The sequence below is a fragment of the Sturnus vulgaris genome, chromosome 4 (genome assembly GCF_052056855.1).
Source record: "Sturnus vulgaris isolate bStuVul1 chromosome 4, bStuVul1.hap1, whole genome shotgun sequence".
Lineage (NCBI taxonomy): Eukaryota > Metazoa > Chordata > Aves > Passeriformes > Sturnidae > Sturnus > Sturnus vulgaris.
The window spans coordinates 23,817,253-23,840,289 of NC_142246.1; the positions used below are offsets into that span (position 1 = coordinate 23,817,253).

Genomic DNA, 23,037 nt, shown 5'->3' on the forward strand with positions numbered 1-23,037 from the left:
TGCTATGAAATGCCACTAATCATTTTGTTTCCATTCTGTGGATGGGAAATAAGATTTTAACCTGCATTTCTGAAATCGTGACCAGAAAGTTTTGAAGCTCTGCAGCTGCTTGCTAGTGCAGACATTACCATTCTGGGTTGGCTGAGCATCTAGGGACTCATTTCATGTCTACACCTGTCAGGGGGCCACAGCCTCCAGGAAGCAATTCAGTATTCATGAGTCTAGAGAGAAAATGAAGCTGTAGAGAGTGTCTAGGGAATGTCTGCCAGGAAAGAGAGAAGGGGATTGAGTTCTTAATGCTGCATTTTTCTTTAAATGAAGAAAGCATAGAAATAGCACTGCAAGTAGGAATCATCATGCAAACTCAGAAGCAGCTTGGGGGTTTAAGGTGCTACTACATGATACTGAGTAGATGTAGCCAGAAACCTCATGTGTGCCTTGGTTATTTTTACATCTAGAGCTGGGTGCTGAACACTGGCAACCACGATTTGTGATTTGCTAGGATAAGGGAATGTGATTCCCTGTGGATGAATCCATGTTACCCTACTTATTGTTTATCCTTGTCACCTCAATTAATTAGCTTTCTCCTGCTCCTTGTTCAGATTCCCAGTCCCTGACAAAGCAGAACATACGCTGTGGTTGTTGTGTGGTACATAGCTAGGGCTCAGTTTTATTTAATAACATTGTGTTACTCTGTGCAACAAATTCTGACTAATTGCTTCTCCACTGCTCTGCCAGTCTGTGAAAAGGTCAACATAGAAAACCATCAAGTCGGAGCTCCCTGCTAAATCTGTGTAAGGCTGTGCAAAAAGCAAACTTTGGTGAATGAGGTTTGGCTGGTGGGCAAGTTAAGTGTTTTGATGAAAGAAGTGTGCTCATCATTGATTCAGGTGCTGAAGCTTTTCTTTTTTCCCCCAGGTGCAATGAACATAAACAGTTTGACTTTGTAGATTTTGTGAAAAACTCTTCCTCTTTGCCTATTTTAGCAAATTAAACTGCTTTCATATAAAGTTGTGTAATTGTTAATATTTGGTTTATTACAGAATCACAGAATCAGAGAATGAGTTGAAAGGGACCTATAAGGATCATCAAATTCTAACTCCTGGCCCTGTGCAGGGCACCCCAAAGGTCACACCTTGTGCCTGAGAACATTGTCCAAATGCTTCTTTAACTTCCCTTCCCTTCCCTTTTAATCAATGAATATAATTTCTTCCTTTCTTGCTTTCTTCCTTAGTGCTAAAAAGTACACAATGTCTTTTTGAATATTTAATTCAGGAGATCACTTTACAGGTTTTAGTTTAAAGGTAACCATAGCACAAACGCATCCATTATTAACTGCAGAACGGCAGTGGCTTCTTGGGAACCCTCTTTAGTTTAATATGAGAACCCCTGTCAACAGAAAGCAGCGCTGATATTGTTGTTAGGTGTGACAAACTGGCCAATGCAATGGGCAGCACGCTGGAACAATGCAAACTGCTGATCTCGGTGGAAGAGGCGATGCTCAAGGGCGAGGTGAAGGCGGACAGCGAGAGGCTGCTGAGGAAGGTTCGGTTCCGTGTCGCGTCCTCGCACAGCGGGCGGGTGCTGAAGGAGGTGTACGCGGATGGGGAGGCGGCCGACTCGCTGGACTCCGAGTATGCCAGCAGCTCCGAGACCGACCAAACCAGCCGGCTGAGCGAGCTGGACGGGCAGCACAGCGGACACGGAGGGTCGGAGTGTGATGAAAACGATAATGAGCAGGATGACTTGCTCATTCTGGTCAGAGCCACCAAGGAGAAGGGGTTTGGTACAAAGAGAGTCAACATCCTCAGCAAAAATGGCACAGTCAGGGGAGTCAAGCATAAAGTCAGCGCTGGTCAAGCCCTTTTTGACAATTTGGCAAAAGTATTTCAGGTAGGTGATGCAGATCTGCTGGCTGTAAGCTGTCTCTCTGTTCTTTTTGACTCCAAACATTACTCTTCCCTTTGTTCAAACTGCTCTCGTTTAGGATTTCTCAGTATTCTGTCTCATTCCCATTGCTATCCACTCGAACAAGAGAGGCTCATTGGTCCTTCTAGAATAAAACAGATCCTCCAGACTCCATATTGACTGTGAACCTGGCTTTTCAAAATTGACCTCATGTTTGCTGAGTACAAATATGTATGTTATGCTTCCCATGTCTGGATTAGGAAAGAAATGTAACAGAGGATTTAACTGGGGCTTTGCTGGAGATCTATACAGGTCTCCTGTACAGGGACAGGTCATGTTTCCACTCCTATTATGTTAATTCTAATGAGTTTAGGATGTTATCTACTAGTAAATATGTATACTTGCAAATTCCATTCTCTTTAATCTGCAAAGTAGATCAAACTAGGTGCAGGGTGGCAGCAATGACGGTTTTCTCACATGAAAATTTCAGGGGAATGAAATCTTAGTCGAAGGTCTCTTTTATTAATGGCTGTTTTCTATCTGTTTTGTAGAAGGAGCACAATATCTGTATTTGAAACCGTATATGCCACACTAATGCCTTAGTCAGAGAAAGGCAGGCCTACAGAAAAATCAAGATAAAAGTTCTAAAATATTTATCTCATATATATAATTTATCTGTATATGCTACTCAAGCCTTTCAATCATTAATATTCACACAAATAACAACAAGTGTGCAACCACACTCTTTCTGAAGTTCTTAGAATCCAAAATAATGCTTTTCAATTAAATTATCCTGTGATAGTTTCAGGGCATTATTTTAAAACTTTTATGCAGTTTTAAATCATGGGGAATTTGATATTAATAATTATTCTTTTTGCATTTTGAAATTACTTTGAAATGAGGTAATTTCATATTACATTAATAAATGGCAATAGATTAATATACTTTTGCTTCTGGATATGAATTTATCCTCTATGTTGTACCTAAATTAACAGTCTTTTTGTCAATATAAATGTTCCTGTTGAAGCTGAAGCTTCAGAGAAGAATTTCCTGTTCATTTTTGTTCTTTATGTCACATCACATAGCACTCAAGTAGTTTGCTTTCTTTCAAGCTACTCATGGAAGAGTTTGTCCTTAATTCCTTATTCTGATAAAATTGTTAACAAACTCACTTTTTAAAAGTAGATTTGAATTAGTAAGTATTGACTGAGACCTGTTCGGGCACTTCGCCAACTTCACTTCCACTCTTCTGTGCTATTTCACTGCACAGAGTGCCCAATTTCACACCACTAGCCTCATTCCCTTCTAAAAGCTGTCTTCTTACTATACCAGTAACCCTAAGCTAAGAAATTTGAATCAGCTAAATAAATAAACCCATTTGAAGACATATACACCCTCATTAGTGTCCCTGCCTTATTGCTTTTTCTATCCCCAGTTTTAGGCTGGAAATTCTTCAGGAAAGGTCCATGGGCTAAAATAATGTTCTTTGATTGCAAAGCTTCTTGTATTCCTAGCAGAGTTAATGTTGGGACCAGCGTTATTTCCATGAGGTGTTTTGCCAGAAGAAAGTATTTTCTTGAAAGAAGGCATATTTATCTTATTACTTCAGAAAGTTACATGTATCCAAGCCTACCATAGAATTCCTTAATTAAAACCTGATACTGACTGGTTTAAAAGGTGGTAAGGATTTTTTTATTGACAATATTTTACTGTGAAAGAAAGGAGAAAAATTAAATTATCAGATGAAAACAAGCCAAACAGTTTTTCATACAGCATGTAATTACAATGAAGAGCTCTCTGCTACAGGGCTTGCAAAGCCCAAAAGAAAAGGCAGGTTTTCAAAGTGGATGAGGAAAATATATGTGGAACTGAGAAGCTTCTTCCTAGGCAGGTCTAGATGAGTGATTTCCAGAAAAAAACCTGTATATTCTTACATTAATCACTTACTGGATCAAAGACATATATTCAATACAGAGAATATAATTATCTGAAGTTTCTACACAAATTCCCAATTCCCCAGAGATAAAGGTCTAAATCTAGTGAAAAGAATGATGGTTTTCATGTCTTTTATGTCATACTCAGCCAATTCTGTATGCTACATGGTGAGCACAGAGGAGAGCAAAACACAAAGATTAGCTTTGAGATGGATTTGAAACTGCTCAATCCTAATGAGAAATATGATTGAAATACATCCAATTACAAGCGAAATAATGACCTTTAGAATGAGATTACAGGATGATTTCTAGTTTTCTGTAAGCATGTCTCAGACAATTAATTGAGCTGTAATACCAGTTAGAGAACAACAAGAGTACTTCTTTCAAAGATTTAGCTTACTAAATAAGATAGAAAGATGTCTTTGTTAGGAGGTACTAAATCTCTTGATCTGGGAATTTTTCTAAACTACTCCCTTGATTACGTGAGGTCATCTCTAGTTACATGTTTCTCTTAGATAAGCAGCAGCAAATGTGTAACAACAGTTAAGAGGACAGTGCCCCTCCCTGAGGAGAGTCCATCTCTGCCCCTTTGATAATTCAGCATCCGGAACTTTTATGAGATGAATTCATTGTATATTTCTCAGCACTAGTGTCAAGTCAGTATGTTTGATCTCAGAGTATGCACATGAACTCTTGACAATCCTGTATTCTAAGCACTGATAAATTCTTGTATGCAAACATTTCTTATTTAGTATTTATTAGGTCACATTCTAACTAAAATGTGCATGTAAAAAGCCAGATACTGAGTGTCCTGTGTGAGTGTCCTGTGACCCTGAATCTAGGGGGTATTTTTGTACTGCAGCATCAGCATTCTGATTCTTCAGACTATATCTGCAAACTCCTTTAATACAATATTTCCCCAAATCCCTAGAAGCTCCCTGTGATAGAGGAGATATTCTTTAAAGCAAATCACTTTGCCCAGATATTTTGGGGATAAGCAGAGATTCATTAACTGGGCTTCGTTATATTGTGTAGTCAAGACCTTTGATTTTGTCTGTACAAATACCTGTGCTAAAAGCACACGTGTATTTTAATCTTCTATGGAAATATTTGGATTTCTGAATTTTTTTTCACACTTTCTTACTACAGCCTTTCAACAGAATTGGTTCAGACACTTTCTTCCCACAGCAAACTTATCTGAAAAAAAATCCCACCTTCTGGAACTTTTTTCAATTTTAAGAAAGTGATGTAATGCAGGAAGTATTTCTAGAAGAAAGGGTCTTTTTGGTTGTTGGTGCTATATGGTACAAGCTTGGTCTGAGAATGTATGTATAGTAGATGTGTGTTCCCTGTTACATCTTCCCACAGTCATGCACTCAGCACCTTCCTCACCCTCTCATTTCCACTGTTCCCTGGGAAGCTGGGTCCTTCACATCACCCTGTCCCAGGTGTGCCTGTGTCCCCAGAGGAGAGCTGCTCCAGCTCCAGCTGTGACACTGAAAGGTCTCCCTTTAGGACATCCCTGCACACCCTGGTGAAGCTGCTGCCAGTGAGTGGGAGCAGCTGTGGCAGCTGGGGCCAACACAGCCGTGGGGATGGAATGTGGGACAGAGCAGGACACGTCCAGGGGTTGCCTCAGCTTCAAGGCAGGGGGAAAGAAAGGTGGGGAAGAGACCAGCTCTATTGATGCTTCAGGACAGCATGGTTTCCATGGCAACCCCGCCACTCCTTGGGGTGGATGCCACAAAGAGACCGTTGACATAGCAACCACATCCTGGCGGGGTGAGGGAGTGCTGGGTGGGGTGGTGATGGATGTTGACATAACAACCACTCTGGGTGGGGAAGGTGGGAGGGATGTCACTGGCGGTCATCTGTGGAGGGCAGGGATAGTCACATGTGTCACCAGCCTCCACTAGCACCTAACCTAGGTCTGGGGATAGCCACCCACAGTGCTGGAAATACAGGCGTCAGACAGCTGGGAACAGTTTATTTGTGAGAAACACACACTACTGAAAATCCTGAAAAGCAGGAGGGAGCTAGAGCTCCCAGCCTCCCTGGTATAAATTTTCTCCTGCTGAGACTATACAGCTGACAGTGTTGGCAGCTCTGAAGCTGGGGACATGACTTGCCAATTGTGTCAGAAGCATAAGCCCATTCTCTGCATATCTGAAGTAATTGTGGTTTTATTTCAGTATACGACCAGAGATTTAACATTCTAATATTACAATACTGTTTAAATGCAAATGGTTATGAATATTTCCTGTTACTTTCTGTAAAAAGTAGTAGAAAAATAGTTCTTTTTTCATTGAAATAAATATCATTCTCTTCACAACCAATTTTTATGACTAAGCCATTCCTATGGCTATGGCCGAGTCATATAGAGCAAAAATCCTTTGGTTGTCAAATATATTACTAGGCAGTGCAATGATCATTTTATGCCAAACTCATTCCATCGCTGGGATCATTCCATCCCAATGTGTATTGTAATGGAGCTCAGCCAAAACCTTTACACAGGTCTCTCCTAATTTTCCATATTTCAGCATGGGTATCTTTCCTCCATTCCTATACTTACACACTCCACTGGCCTTCCAGCCTCCTCTGAAAGGTCAAGTTCTGCTGAATTAGCCACGGAACTCATTCTTAGGCAAGGCTTGCAGACGTCTAATGCAAAAGAGCAGGTCTGGTTCACAAACGCGATGATGCCTCTGTGAGCATTGTGTAGGGGAGGATACGGGTGAAGGGTCAGGCATAACACACTCAGTCTTCACAATGTTTCCAAGCATAGTTTTGCAGGCAGAGCTCACATTTGAGGTTGTGAAGTGCAAGTCATTATTCAGCCTGATGAAGAATGAGATTAATGTTTAGAGAGAAAGGTGGAAAAGAATAAAGAATCACATGGAAGTTTGTTGAGAGGAGACCTTTTAGGGTAGTTAAGAGCACTTTCATCTTTCTTTACTTGTAGGTGACCTGGAAAAGTGAATACACAGCAGGACATGCAGAGCTTACAAACTGATAGGGCTAGCTAGTACCAGAAATAAAATAAAATGAAATACAGCAGCAAAACCAGCCATCTTTCAAAGAAGTCAGAGGCTGTGAAGTGATGTTAAGGAAAGGTTCTTATGTAGTGGTCCAAGGAAAGGTTTTTAGGGTGGGAGGCATGCTGTATATCACTGCAGTCTCTGGAGCATATATCACTACAATCCCCAAAACTCTGGGGAGATGAGAAAGAGAGATTTGCACTTTTGCTGGAGAAGACTTGATAAAGAGAAGTCTCTTTCTCAGCTGATGATCGGTGCTGACACTCCAGAAATCATTGGACTATTTGAATTTAAAATCCTCTTTTAGGACTGGAGAAAGATTGTACAAATTTTCCTGAACTTTGTCTTCACATTCTCCTGCAGACACACTACTCTGACTGCCAAATGTACATAGCTTACAAAAGAAAACAATGGACTGGATTGCTTGTATAGAGCATTTGATGCAGTAATGTCCCTTATATGCATGGAGATAAATACCAGTGAGCTGCAGGTATCTGAGTTACAAACTTCCAGTGTATTTTCCTAGTGTTAGCAAGTCTGGAAAATGAATTATTGAACAGTGTTGCACTGAAATTCACTGGAGAACAGGAAAAATTGCAATGACACGAAGGATCAAGGGATTATGAAAAGTGGGTTTTTGCTTGTTACAGAAAATTCAGTTAGAAGGATAACTGGATCACTACTGGAATGGGCATGGCGTTGCTTCACCACTTGATTTGTACCTTCAGAAGGGCTTTGATCTGTGACCACACTGCATGGGACAGTGATTCAGCTGATGCTGTTGATCATGTCACAGTCATTAAAAATGGTTTCCAGAGCAGGTGTCTGAAGATTCACAGTGAATTAAAAAGAGACATGATTAGGTCTGTGAGCTTTTAACTGGAACCTAGATTTGGTCAGTACTTAGGATATTGTTTTTTATTGTTCCCATGTTGTAGAAATCAGTTGTAAAGAACTGAGGTCAGACAAGTCTACCACTAGACTATTCAGGACATTTTAGGATTTGCTTCTGTTGGACTTGAAATACATATTTGACATGCACTTGATAGGATCAGTAAATAGATTTTTAAGTATTAAAACCTCTGAAAGTGATATACAAGTTTTGAGTTAAAAAATATTTGGCTGTCTCATTTTCAAAAAGTGTAGATATGGGATGTCTTGACTTCTCAATGCACTCAACAGTGAGAAGCTTACCAACAAAACTGTGGTTTAATGTATCACATTTTTAAGACTGAATCAATAACTGAAGAAAAAGACTTTTATGCTGGCAGTCTGACCAGCATGTACTGGACATCTGTCTAACCTTGCAGTGCATTGCATGGCCTCAAAATTATTCTTGCACTGATGAGTCTTGTCAAAAAGGATGAAAAAACGGATTCATAAATGAGGTCAGTGCTCTTGAGATGCTGGCCTTGTCTCTTGCATGGGAAAGAGCATAGCAAAGAAGGAGTGGTGGTACTGCAGTAAATATGTTTATACAGAATATGTAGTACTAGAGTGAATCAAGACTTTACGTATAGATTCAAAAAACTTACAGGCCTTTGAGGAAGGACTTAGAGATCCAGCTCCAAAACTAAGATTCTCCAAATCTCTCTTGGTGCCACTTTACCTCAAAGTCACCAAGAGCCTTTCCTTAATGAAAATGTCACTAATGGTCTGCCTTGGCCACGTGCCTCAGCGTGTCAGGATTGACAGCACCTGACAATTATTTCCCACTTGTGTCCTATGGGATCCATAAATAAGGGTTCCATTACCTGTCCCACCTGCATGGCTTCATGCAGTAGTTCCATGGTGTTCCATGAGCATTCCTGCTGGATCAGCTCCTACACTCCTGCTTTGTTACAAATTGTGTCTGCAGGAGGCAGTGGTGGGAGATGTACTTGGAAAAGACAATCATAGCAAGAAAAAGTTGTTGGAGCAGGAGCAGAACACAGGCTTGCTGGTTCTCAACTTGCCATTCCAAATACTACTGTGTTCTTCAGCATCGTGCTTGACTGACTTCCTTCCTTCCTTCCTTCCTTCCTTCCTTCCTTCCTTCCTTCCTTCCTTCCTTCCTTCCTTCCTTCCTTCCTTCCTTCCTTCCTTCCTTCCTTCCTTCCTTCCTTCCTTCCTTCCTTCCTTCCTTCCTTCCTTCCTTCCTTCCTTCCTTCCTTCCTTCCTTCCTTCCTTCCTTCCTTCCTTCCTTCCTTCCTTCCTCCCTCCCTCCCTCCCTCCCTCCCTCCCTTCCTCCCGATATCCTCGAAAAACTTGCAGCCTATAACTTGCTTGTTAGGGAAAAGAGGTAGAGAGGAAGAGAAGAGATTGAATCAGGTATTCAAGGCATGAGAGATTGCAAATAATCATGTTCTGCCACCTTGTTTCATCCTCTCTCTTTAAATCTAAAAATAGATTTGCTTTCTTTTTGATAGAATGAATGCAAATGCCAAATGGGAGAAAAGGATTTCCTGGTTGTACTAACTGGGATTCCTAAGTCATATTGGCCTCAGGAAATTCTCTGAGCTGAAAATAGTCATAAAATGAAACAGTATTAGTAGGAAATGCCATATATGCTTTCCAGACTCTTACTTTTAATTATCTGACTGGTAGATGACCTGGAATACCAGATGAGCACTGGGTCTGATCCTATGCACTGCTCTGGGACTCTTACATAATGTTTCTTCGTGGGACTGCTAAATATGGTGCTCAGCCTTTGAATTAATGTGGAAAATGCTTCATCTTACTCAAACTAGCTTGAGAAATTTGTTATGTCACTCAAGAAGCCTATCAGAAATATCTTAGGATGCTAGCGCAGAATTTTTTTCTGCTTATTCTAAGAGTAGAACTTTTTTTCCTGAATTGACCTCTTACAACAGAGATGAAAAAGAGTAACTGATTAGTCTTAATAATTAATTAGTAGCAATAACTCATCTTTTGCTATCTGTGAAGCTCAACTTGGTAACTCAGCAGGAAAATAAGGAGAAAATGTGTTTTGAAGTATTCTTATAACTAGGACTATTGAGAAAATTTGGGGCTATTCACTTTTTTTTTGACATGACAGGCTGCCTGCTAGTTCATTGACCCTGAATCTTTTCGTGCCTTCAACACAGCAAATACAAATTTTGTAGAACACATAAAGATGAAATAAATTACTTATTGCTTAATTCCTAGCATCATACTTGGTCATTGACCCTTAATTTTGATACAGATAAATTATTCTGCAACCAAATATTTTGTAGCTCTCGCTACACTTGAGTGTCTTAGGTTAAGTATGTTTTACTTAACACTTTACAAACATGGAAGCAAATATTTGGCTACATTGGGCCAATTTGTCACCAGAGAGCACAGCTCTGAAATTGCAAAAATATGGTAATAATGAAGATGAAAAACAGCTTCTTTATTAAAAATTAAAAAAAAATTCTAATAAGCACATTAAAATTCCATTATTGAGTTTAGACTGTTACAGTTCTGAACTAGGATTTGAAAATACACTAAGCTAGAAAATATAAATGTATATGTGCCACAGGTATTGTGTTGCTAGACTGCTCCAGTCTGTCAACAGCTTGCTATGATATTTGTCTACTAGGGTTGGCAGTTTAATACATACTGCACCAAAACAAGGTAGATGATTAACAGCTTGACAGAAGGAAATGGTCAAAAAGACAATTTTTTTTCTTGGCTAGAACTTTAGCCTGTAACTGCAATGTCTGGTGGCATCTGGTGGCATCATAATTTTGTAGCTGAAATACAATAAAACATTCTTTAGAATGGAATTTGCAACCAGAGGGAAAAGGGTATGGCTTTCATTCATGAACACCTTTCTAATTGCTGCAACATCCATTGCAAATTAGTGCAAAGCATGAAAATCAAACCTCAATACATTTTTCCAAAGCTTGTAAGTGGAATAACAGATAGGACAGCCCCCCCAACCTGTTGATTTTGAAAAGAAGCCGTAAAGTTACAGCTCCCCCCATCCAAACAGGCAATCTTGTGGTTTTGCTTGATGCAGTAGTTATTCTGTTGAGAAGCTGCCACAGCATGACTCTTTATAGCCTCCATCATAGAAAGCAACAGAAACGGTCACAGATGAGCAGCTGGAGTCTCTGAGGTAGAGACTCATTTCATGCATGGCGAGAAAGAAGACAGAAAAACCATCATTCATTGCTAGTATGAATTGTGGAAAGCATTTTAACAACCTTAGTACCATTTTGCTTTGGAACTTTATCTAGAGACATCATCCATCAATGTCAGACGAGCATATCTTCTACAGTGCAGTAAAACCACACACAGACTCATTCTTTCTCCATTTCTCAAAAAGAAATATAAAAAACCTTACTGGCCAATATTTGCACACGTTTATAACACCATGCAGTGTTATGAGCTGCACTGACAAATCAGCCAACACTGGTACAAAGGCAAAGAAGAGTTACTTTGGAATTCACTCTTTTTCAAATACTACTGATTGCTAATTATCCAACAAGCTTTAAAACTATTAGGAATTGTAAGCAGTCATACATTGTTATTTAAGAAAAACTTGTTTCCCCTTGAAAGTTCTGTAAGGCAGAAGGAACTCAGTCTCTAAAGAACTTACAGCTTTTTAAAGAAAATGCAGTATTTTTCTGCCCAGCTGCTCATGTCTTGCTATTCGTTTACTACATCTAAATGAAAAGCGCTTTCTCTTCTAGCCCTACAGGCAACTATGAAACATTTCGTTGTTGTTCAAGTGGAGAATGTCCTAAGAGGCAGACTGATAGACACTGAAAAATGAGAGCTTTAAGCATTATTGCTTTTTTCCACCTGCCACAGGTCGTAATCTGCACCTTGAAAACTTCCCTTTCCAGGTGTTGGTTGATGAGGTCTCTGGTGAGATCCTACCTGCAGTGCTGCATCCAGCTTGGGGATTCTCAACACAGGAGGGAAATTGACCTGTTGGAGCAAGTCCAGAGGAGGGCCACCAAGTTGGTCAGACTCTCTTATGGGGAAAGGTTGAGAGAATTTGGTTTGTTTAGCCCAGGAAAGAGGGGCTTTGGGGTGATCTGATTGTGGACTTCCTGTACCTAAAGGGAACTTAGAGGAAAGATGGGGCAAGACTCTTTACAAGAGCATGCAGTGACAGACAAGAGGGAATTAAAATTCAAAGACAGTAGATTAGATATTAGGAAAAGATTCTTTACTGTGGGGGGTAGTGAGGCATTAGAAGAGCTTGCCCAGGGAAGTTGTGGATGCCCGTCCCCTGGAAATGCTCAAGGCCAGGTTGGATAAGTCTCTGAATAACCTGGTCTAATTGAAAGTGTCCTGCCAATGAATTCTATGTTCTATGGTGCTTTCAATCAGATTTACTCATATGCAGTGGGTAAATGTGGTTGTTTTTTCAAATCCCACAATGATTCAAAAATATAAGCACCTACTCAGACCCTTCAAGTTCAAACTTAATCTGTCATAAGGATTTAAAAAACTCCATTTCTAAAGGACTTGTTCAGGAAATACAGTCTCTTCATCTAACTGGAAAATTCTGCCATGGCAGCTGTTGCTTTATCTGCTGTGTGGTCAAGCCTTTTGCAAACATGTCTGCTTGGTGGATGATACTCTTTTGCATCCTCATATGGAAGATTGTGGAATGGAAGGACACTTTTACTGGCCAATATTTAAGCTGAATGCAGAAAATTAATACTGTAGGGTTTTTTCAGTTGCTCCCCCCTGTCTGGGAGAAGTCTTGAATCATGTAGTTCCTTCAGGCAGGTGGTTTCATAATCAGCATACTCCAGCAGCTCTCTTTTGAAGACACAATGGATAAGGGCAAGTGGTTTCAAGAAAGGAGAGCAGTGTAGTGAAGTTTCTGACCTGTTTTTTCTGCTGTCTCAAATCTCATTTTGGAAGAAGGTTGTTCAGCTGGCAGAAATGTAATCAAGTATGGAGTTTCAGCATTGTTTGAAGACATGATATGAAATCAGAATAAAAGTTGTTATTGATTTTTCTTGCTGCATGGTATTAAATGATATCTATGCAAGGAAGCTGTTGAAATGTTATTCCAAAAGAAAAGCAGACAAATGATTTAATAATCTCAGCTTCTTCATTTGTAGTCTTATTCCTGGAACAGAACACATTTAGTTCTATGACATGATATAGATTCTAGCCCCAGTGTAAGAAGATCATTACATGAAATATATGATTATATGAACATTTTATTTAAAAAATACACATCTCTGAACAAAATCCTGAATCAGACTAGAACGTAAAGCTGCTTACACTGGCCTTGGTAAAACATTAGTCCAGCTGCTGGTGTGATATGTACAGAATAACTAACTTGGTAGCTCTTTGGACCAACAGATTTAGGAGCCGGTATAAAGCACACAACATGCTATATTCAGATTTTCAGACATAATATCTATATGGTTAAAAACCAAAAGAAAACAAAAGCTTACACCTTAGAGTCTTTCCAGCAATGAAGTCTATAATTCTGTTTCATTAGGTTGTCTTGTATTTTGGTCACAAAGAACTGGTGTATGAGTCATCTGACCCCTTTCATACCTCAAGGCCAGCAGTCACAGTGTGGTCTATTCTAGGGCAGAGATGGTTTATGTATGCTAGGAGTTGTATCTGCATAAAAATCCCATGCTGTCTGCCTTTTTAAAAAAATCTATTGCTTAAAAAAGAAACAAAGCACTTTAAGTGTGCAATGTAGACGGATCTTTAATTTTAAAAATGGATATTGAGTATATAAGTAATAATTAACTGCTCAGGGTTTGAAGATGAAGGTACCAAATTTCTAGGTATTATTAAGTAATGAGATAGCTGAGAGCATAGTTCCAATTAGGTTAAGTAATATAGAGGGGAAACAAGGTCCTTCATCACTCAGTGCTAAGGCAGGACAAAGTAGTGCTATAACTACAAGATGCTCCCATGTATTGAGTGATAGAGCTTTCTGAGAGGTAAGGATTGAATCAGCACTTTGGTGCACTAATCACACCATAACTTTGATCTCTGCCTCGTTCAAAGACCTGTGCAGAATTCATGCCTGGTTTCAGAGTGCTTTGTGACTCCAGGTGAGATAATGCTCCATGCCTGCCTGACAAATGGTTGTCCTTTTCCTTAACTTTAGTGCAGTGCAAATGACAACTCCAACCTTTACACAATAGCCTGTTTTTATCTACACCCACATGACTAACACTTTCAGCTATATTTCAAGTTGTATAAAAGTCAGGAAAGAAAAGTACAGAATATGTTGGGTGTTTGGAACTGAAAACTGAGGGAGAGGTATGGTTTCCCCAGTTTGCTCACCATTCCCTGGGAGTTTCAGGATTTTAGTGCATCTCATTTCAGCTTCCATTTGTAGGAATACAGTAAAAGATAATTTTGACAGAAAGCTTGTTGTTGGCTGAGCTTGAATCTCCAGGGTGTATCCCAAATCAAAACCAGAATTCGTTTAACCCTTTCCTCTCATTTTATTGCTTAGGAAGGTAAATTGAAGAATGATAGCAATTTTAAAATTTTCTCTGCTAATGATTGCAGTTGAGAATGACATTTTACTTCATTTATGCTATTACCTTCTTTAGTTGTTTTTTGAGTGAACAGTTCTGTTGTATATGACAGACAGACTCTAGGCTGTAATTAATCCATGAAAGTCTGAAACATTTTTCAATTAAAATGCAATGTATTTTTGACTGAGCTAAGTGTGACTGATTAGGGCTTTCCTGAATACCAGTATTCACTTGCTGATTCTCTCTAGCACTAGGAAAATGGCCAGTTGCAACACTGCTGCAAATATAAAGGAGAAGTGGAATATTATGTTGTTTCCCATGATATTCTGGTATACTGAAAGCAAGTCTTGGGAAAACAGGCCCACTTACCACACAAAGCATAGCTGACAAAAAAGGAAAAGCCACGTGATATCATGAGCAGGATCCCACCAGCTCTTTTATTGTCCAGTCAGATATATGATGAATGGCATTTGTAAGAAGCTCAACAGACTAGAACACAGTTTTCATAGACCTCTGATGCCTGTTAATTAACCAAACTAACTGACATTTGGGAACTATAACGGGATCAGTGCATGAATTAACTGCACCTGGCAGTGTTTAAATGCAAAATGAGTCAGAGATCCCTGCATGTATATGCTACTATCATGCTAGTATTAGCATTTATCAGTCTCTACAGCAGTCTAAGGACAACAAGGGAATATTTTAGAAAGTATAAGGAATTGGTGAAAGAGAAAGAGGAAAGGGATAGAAATCTTTTAAACTTCATCTGCTTGCCAGAAAACACTATACAGGGTATTCCAAAGCTACTGCCAAGTTAAAAATAAATGGGCCAGAGCAGACATTGTAATTTTCATGACAGCCATTTGCTGCTGATTGCACAAGTCTCTGCAGTATGAAATGTTCTATGGAGTGAAGTAGCAGTGCTTACAGACAGATGGGTCAGGGTTCACAAACCAGGACTTAGAGCCATGCTGTTTGCTAACTTTTCCACATGTTCTGAGGTATCAACCACTTTCATCTTTATCTGTCTATCCTCAGCAGGTCCTGTTCTAGTTCACTTCTGACTAAAGCCATCCTTACTTACAGAATATTCTCAGAGGACGAGGTGCCCAATGATTGTCCCCAAACAGACAACATAGGTTCAAACAGCTAGAACAGTGTGATAAATAACAAGCAAAATGAAAATCTGCTCATGACAAGATAAAATAGGATTTGAGCTCCATAACTGCTGTTTCAGGCAAATGTGTTTTGTTTCTTTTTTTAACAATTCACGGTGTCATCATGGGAAATGGTACATAAGTAAACAGCAGAATTACCACCAAAGACTGAGTATGTAGTAGGATTAAACCTCTCAAGAGAAGTAAACGTATTTGAAAAATCTTACTTACATTATTAGAGAGAAATCACCAAAATAACTTAAAATGTCAACTGACAGCATGAAAAATAACTATGCCACAAAAATTGCTAGTAATTTATTCAAATATTTCTTACATACATCCAAATATAAGCAAGTCTAGAGATGTTTAAAAGTTCATTTTGGTCTCATGACTAAACACTAAGTACTAAACAGACCACATTCAATTGGACCTACATGCTCCCTCCTTTTATTTCTAACCTCTCTTGTTTTGAGTAGAACCAGAAAACAGAAAGGCCTAGAAGGAAAAAGAAAAAGGCAAAAATTGAACAATGCTTTTTAAACTTGAGAAAAAGTTCCATTTTATCAAAGTTCAAATTTCATTTCACTCTGTCTATTTATTCCTGTTGCTAGTGATGAAAGATAGAAGTGAAATAAACACTGATCAGCTGTTGAATAACAATTATTTTAATACTCCTACATATAGCTGTTATCACTAAGTGCTAACTCATAACTGTTAAGCAGTAGGAAATTAAATGATGTAATCTAGGACAAATCTAAGAATGGACACTTATTCTCAGATTTCTGGGGACTGTAATTTTTTTTAGAATTGTGTAATTAATATTAACATTCTTCTCATGACCCATCTGGGATCCATTGTTTCAATTCTTTGGTCTTCCACACTATTTACAGGCATAGCTTCAGGCAGGCAGATGCTATGCAGCTCAAGCCATACATTTTTAATTTACTGATAGCAGCATTTCCTTAGGTGACATGCTGTAGACTTTCCCTCCCCTCTTTTACATTAATTAGTTTCTGTTTGCAAGGTACATTGAAATAAGTGACTTTCCAGTTTGCCTGTTCTCTGTGTTGTCTGTTAGTAGACACAGAAAATGTATAGGAATGATAAACTGTGAACAGTTTTTACTTTCACATTTAGTTTGACTTCCCAATTTCCAGCCACTTTAAAATGCCTGTATCTCACTCATGTCCAAGGCACATTGCATAAATTGTTATGCTGCTGCTCTGGGAGCAAAATCTTCAGTAAACTGTCTCCAGAAAAACAGCTGAAAATTGTCAAAGTAGAAATCCAGCTCTTTCCTTGTCCTTTTTAATTTATGTAACAAAGTCATAAACCTACCCTGGGATAATTTAAAAGCTGGGTCCCCTTAGTTCCACATAGATCAGACATGTTACTGTAGCCAAAATGGGTCTAATAGGTAATGAAAATTCAAGCCAAAATTTAGTCTGAATTTAAAATATCTCCAAATGCTCACGGGATTCATGCAACAACAATGTTTGTACCTGTATGCAGTCCTGTCACAACATCAGTGATATCTGCATTCTTCTTGCAGAAGAAGGAATTTCCAGTTTGACCACTGATATGTAATGCTTCATAGCAGGTTTCTTTGGACTGGGTGTGAATCTTATTGCAAATTATTTACATATATAATCGAGTACTTCACGGCTTATGTAAATTTTGTATCTGATGATTTTTAAAGGAATTCAACTTACATCAAGCAATACTGGAGATGAGATAGAAAACAATAATGAGTGGATATTGAGATTTAAGGGATAAGACACAAATTATTGGTGGTGGAAGCAAAGGCCCTCTCCTCTCCTCTCCTCTCCTCTCCTCTCCTCTCCTCTCCTCTCCTCTCCTCTCCTCTCCTCTCCTCTCCTCTCCTCTCCTCTCCTCTCCTCTCCTCTCCTCTCCTCTCCTCTCCTCTCCTCTCCTCTCCTCTCCTCTCCTCTCCTCTCCTCTCCTCTCCTCTCCTCTCCTCTCCTCTCCTCTCCTCTCCTCTCCTCTCCTCTCCTCTCCTCTCCTCTCCTCTCCTCTCCTCTCCTCTCCTCTCCTCTCCTCTCCTCTCCTCTCCTCTCCTCTCCTCTCCTCTCCTCTCCTCTCCTCTCCTCTCCTCTCCTCTCCTCTCCTCTCCTCTCCTCCTGTAGACATAAATGAGAAGATAAAGCTAACCAAGAGCTAACCAAGCTAACCAAGAGGACTAGTGAAAACCGAGGCTGTGACAAATGTTGCTGGCTGGTAGATACTGGATTTGCCTGTGAGAAAGCTGGAGAAAGCTCTCTGGTACCTGGATTCATAGACATATCTTGGAGGGAAATGGAAGACCTGTGATTCCAGTTTTAGAAATACTGTTTTGGAGCCTGAGAAGCTGATGTGTTAGCTGTGGAGAGACCAAAATAATTTTAAGTTCTCTGTATTTTTATTGTTAAGAGGATTAGGTAAATGTGTTCACTTGAATTCAGAGAATTCCTCAATAAACCTGCCAGAGAGGGAAGCAATACTTTGAGTTCAACACATTTTAGACATAAAATGCAACCAACAGAAAGTGCCAGAAAGGCAGAGTTCATCTGAAATGATGGCATTGCACATGCTCCATGGCAATGCATGGTGATGATATCCATATAAAAGAACAAGATATTTGTGACACTTTCAGTGAATATATTTGTCCAGAAACCAGAAAACTGTGTTTACCACAAATACCCCTCGTTCCATCTGGGAACATCTATCTGCTAGTGCTGTGAGACCTGTGGGGAGCTTCTGTCTCATTTTGGTTGATTCATTATATGCTCAGCCCTACTGAAACATAACAAGGAGATGCCATCTACTCCTGAGCTGGCACCATGGAAATCAGCTCCCAGACACTCCCACAGCCCACCTGCAGTGCAGGCTTGTAAATTTGACCTTATGTAAATCTCGTTAAAAGGTAAAGGCTTCACTTAAATCAATCCCTAATAGTTGTCAGAAACCTCAGGTGTGGCAGTGAAGTACTCTGTCTTGAGAGAATAATGCCAAAAGTGAGAGGCAGCAGAAAAATAGCTTCCACATGCTGGCAGTGTTACAGGAAATAAAATCACTCCTGGAGGCCTGGCCGGGGTGTTCATTTTAAAACTTATTTTAAAATTAATGACTTTGACATAGAAGAGAGATGAAGAGCAATCAAGCTTTCTGGGGGGAAAGGGAAGCTTACTCTGCAATCTGATCAGATCTTTGAAGTAAAGAAAGAAAAAGGGATGAGGGAAACGAGTTTTCAATTACAACTTGAACTCAGAAGTTTTGGCAAAGACAGATGAATGGGAGTACGTAGGAGGTTTTTTAACACTGTACTTCAGCCATAATTGTTGGTGACCAACATTGATTTAATCCTCTCGTTCATTCTTTTGATTACACTTTAAAAATACCTATGTTCTAACTGCATCTTATGGTGAATTTTTTTTGTAACTTTTTTTAGCTAAAAGAACAAACTATAGTGTAATTTTCACCAGAAATTAAGTTCTTACCATAAGGTAATTTGAAGTTTCACAAAATTTGTGCAGCTCTTACTATTTAGTTTTCCTGAATTTCACTCTTCATCTGTACCTGACTGGCATAGTCTAGCTCTTAAGAGGTGGTAATGCAATTTAATAAGCTCTTCCAATCAGCATTTATTTTATGAAGTTAAAGACCCAAGAAGCAAATCAGAGAGCTAATATATCCTATAATACTGTAACACAATTGTGCAGAAATATGAGTTTCAATTTCCTGATCCAATGATTACATCAAACAAAGAAAAAATGTTTATATTGCCACTCAGAATGTTCAGCTGAAAGCCATTTATCAAACATAGCAGATAATCAAACATCAGGAACACCAGCTTATAAATTTCCTACTAGCACTGCACCTGTGGAAAACAAATGTTTCCCTGGTTGGATGCCAGGTTACAGCACACTACAATTAGCCTTGCAATACAGAGTAGGCACTGTGGGGAAATATGGCATAACCCTATGCCAAAGAAAGTTCATTTTTAGGACAGGTGCTGACAGGAGTTTGCACAACGTGGAATTACAGATTCATAGAATGGTTTGGGTTGGAAGTGATCTTAAAGATTATCTAGATCCAACTCCCTTGCCATGGACAGAGATGCCACTTGCTAGATGAGGTTGCCCAGGGTCTCCATTTAACCCTGCCTTGACCACTCCCATTAAAGGGGTATTCACAACTTCTCTGGGCAATGTTGTGTTCTGTATAGGTTAAGGTATATATATTAAGCATTCTCATATTAAATATACTGTAAAACAACAATGAAAAGCAAAAAAAACTACTTATCAGAAACAGCAGCATTTTCCCACCGAAAAACTGAGCTTGTTCTGCTGGAAAGAAAAAGTTTGATGGTCTAGTGTTGTTTCCTGTCTCAAAGGAGCCATTTTGAAAATACTGTGTTTCTAAATAAAGTGATCCCAGCACCTTTTCTCTTGTACAGCAAATCTTGTTACTCTTAAATGAATTGATGAGGGAAGAAGAGGATAATATAAGAACAGGCTCTTTGATGAACAGCATCAGAGCAATCATTAACTTTACTCTCTCCTTTCCCAATGAGCTTGTTTCAGAGATGACGAAATACAGTTACTAAACTAATAGATGAAAAAACAAGGCTGGAATGTGCCATGCCCCTGTCACTGAAGGCTGAGAAACACTCAAGCTCTCAGTGAAAATGAAGATCAATATCAGAAAAAACAAGTGTACTTCCCATGTGGTCTGAGCCCATTTTGCTCACCTGACAAGAAAACACTGCATTTGGTAAAATGCATACACTAGCTCCCATGGAACTTTATCCAGGTCAATAGTCACTAATGTGTATTCAAAGAATTGTGCTCCAAGAGATAGAAAGTAATTTTATGAAGCATACCTCCAGTCAACCTTCTTAATGAAGAATTCCCTTTGCCTAGTGTATTCTAGGAAATACTGCTGTTTCATTGACTTTATTTAGTTGAATGCCTTTTGAATGACAGAGCATTCTCCGTGTCACATTTACTTTTACAAGGCTGAACCTTGGTTACCAATTAGAATTGGTTAAAGGCTTGAAATGTATGTGTATTGTTAGCCAAACAAATAGATATAAAATAACCATCCTAGAATAATTCTTCCATGGCTTACAATGACTGATAAACTCAAAGGAATCAAAGCAATGGGACAACACCCAATTCCTGATTTGAAGTGCTACTGAATCCAGGAAATATTTGGCTACAGAACATATTTTGTAGGAGAGATCATAATGAGTCTGAAAGGTTGTTTATGAGGTTTCAATCGTCTATTTTGGCGTGAGATCCCACAGAACACTTTGAAAATGAAGGGGAATGTTATCATATGTCTTGCTGAAACTTGGCTTATATATTTTCTGACTGCTGCCTTAATGTTGCACTGCAAGGTTCCTTTTGTAAATGACAAAGAACTGAACCTGTCTGTCCTGAGAAAATTATTGCATATTATTTTTGCATGGTGATTGTGATGGTTGATGAAAATTTTCTGAAATAATTTTCTCAGGTTAATAGAGAATTGCACTCTACTGAATTATGTGTTGGATTTTTCTGATGTGAAAGAAGTCATAAAGATGTAGTGATAGAACTAGGGGGGATAGCTTCCAACAGAAAAAGAGTAGGTCTAGATTAGATATTAGGAAGAAATTCTTACTTTAGGGGTTATGAACAGGTTGCCCAGAAAAGTTGTGGATGCCCCATCCCTGGAAATGTTCAAGGCCAGGCTGGATGGGGCTTTGAGTGACCTAATTTAGTGGCAGGTGTCTTTGCCCATAACATGGGGGCTGCAACTAGGTAGTCTTCGAGGTCTGCTTCCCCCAAACCATTTTATGATTCTATGATTTTCTTTGGTAGTGGAAATTTCAAGGTTATTGGCAGTCCAACTTTTTACAGGCAAAAAGATTACCTGTGGGACTATGTGGCTGGCTCTAATATTGTATTGATATTTGTTTTATGCTCCATAGTATTGTGTTTTACTTGGTGCCTTTATAAAGCTAATGTGAGGGGAAGAGGACACTAGCTAATTGGATCATACAGATCTCTGCAACGATTCAGGGGTATGCAAATAATAGCCCATTATTCAAATAATAGCCTCTCTTAGACTATTCCCCACACAGGAGGCTCTCCCTGAAGGGACTTAATACAAATGTCACAGGACAGTGTAGGTACATCTTGTCTGGCTTCTGCTTAATACAGGAATGATTCAAAGAACTGCACAATGTGAAAGGAGGTTGTTGGACCCTCCTTGCTTTGGCTTCTAATGTCTCATGTAAACTTCTGGGAACAAAACTATTTTCAGCAGCTTCTGCCTCTTCCCCTTCAATCTTTGTAAGGAGTGTCCTTTCAGAACAAAGAAAAGCTTCTCCTTTCTTACCAACCAGAGGAACATTTCCAAGGGTCTTCCCAGAGACTCTTTTTTTAAATTTCAGAATTTCTTGGAGATGTCAAATTGGTAAATACGGGGTGTGAGAGAAATAAGAACTGAGCAAGCAAAAGAGAAACAAGCATTACATTACAGTATTTCTTCCCAGGAGAAATGCAGACTAGGTTAGAGTTAATCACAGATTTGCTTCTGACTTTCAAATGTCTCATTTTATCCTATCATATGCTGAATGGCATAAATAGATTAATAAGAAAATAATGATAGAACTTTCAGCACTTGATAAATTAAATCCAATTAGATGTGGACAGATAGCGATCTTCTTTCAACTAATTTGAACATATTTTTCATTTATTTGAAATAAATTTTGCCCTGGCTGATGTCACAGCATTGCTGTGCCCTGTTGAACAGGAGCTCCTTTTATCCCAGAGTCAGAGCGAGACGTGTATGGCACACTTGGACTCTAGAGGCTACAGAGGCAGAGGCAACAGGGTCTAGCAGAGCCCCTGAGCCCTGGGGAGATAACCTGTTCTCTTATCAGAGCTCAGGTCACCTGTGAGCAGGCTCTAACCTGGTTGTGTGAGCGTTGCTGGATGAGCAGCAATAAGGACACTGGGAGGTGAGCTCAGCTGTAGTCTTTGTACCCTCTGAGCCTGCCCCTAGCTGAAGCATTGCAAAGAGCCAGGGAGAGGCCAGGTCGTGCCCTCTACTTTGCTGTGGTATTATAAGTAGTTTTTCTGTTTGAAATGAAAACACTTTGCTATCCCTTGAACAGCAGTCTGTGTAGAAGATATGAGGAAAAGCCTGAAGTGGTAGAAAAAGAGATGTGATGCTATATTGTATTATTTAAGGAACAGAAAGGGTAACAATACATACACATGGTGTCAGAGGATAGGAAGACTGCCTTTTTGGTTTTCGTATTTTAGTATATGGCCAAGTGATTTTAGGATAAAAGGAACAGTATAAATATCACATGCAGTATTATTACTTTTGTTATTTTTTCTCTGACATCCTCAACGTTGATGTATAGTCTGAAAAGCAGAAATGAATTACAGACATATATAAATATGCTATACCAATATCTGAGATATAATTGCATTCTGCATCTATTTCACACTACATCTGAACAATTTTATGTCAACTGTCAGGAGGTAAA

The 23,037-nt window shown here is 39.2% G+C and overlaps 1 protein-coding gene across 1 annotated transcript in view; it reads left to right on the forward strand.

The window, feature by feature from the left end:
- Positions 1 to 1,043: 1,043 nt before the first annotated feature.
- Positions 1,044 to 23,037, forward strand: part of GRXCR1 (glutaredoxin and cysteine rich domain containing 1) — a 39,353-nt gene continuing 17,359 nt past the window's right edge. Inside the window, exon 1 of the mRNA XM_088164439.1 lies at positions 1,044 to 1,893. Coding sequence (XP_088020565.1) covers positions 1,447 to 1,893 — 447 coding nt within the window. The 5' untranslated portion in view covers positions 1,044 to 1,446. The remainder of the gene's footprint in view (positions 1,894 to 23,037) is intronic.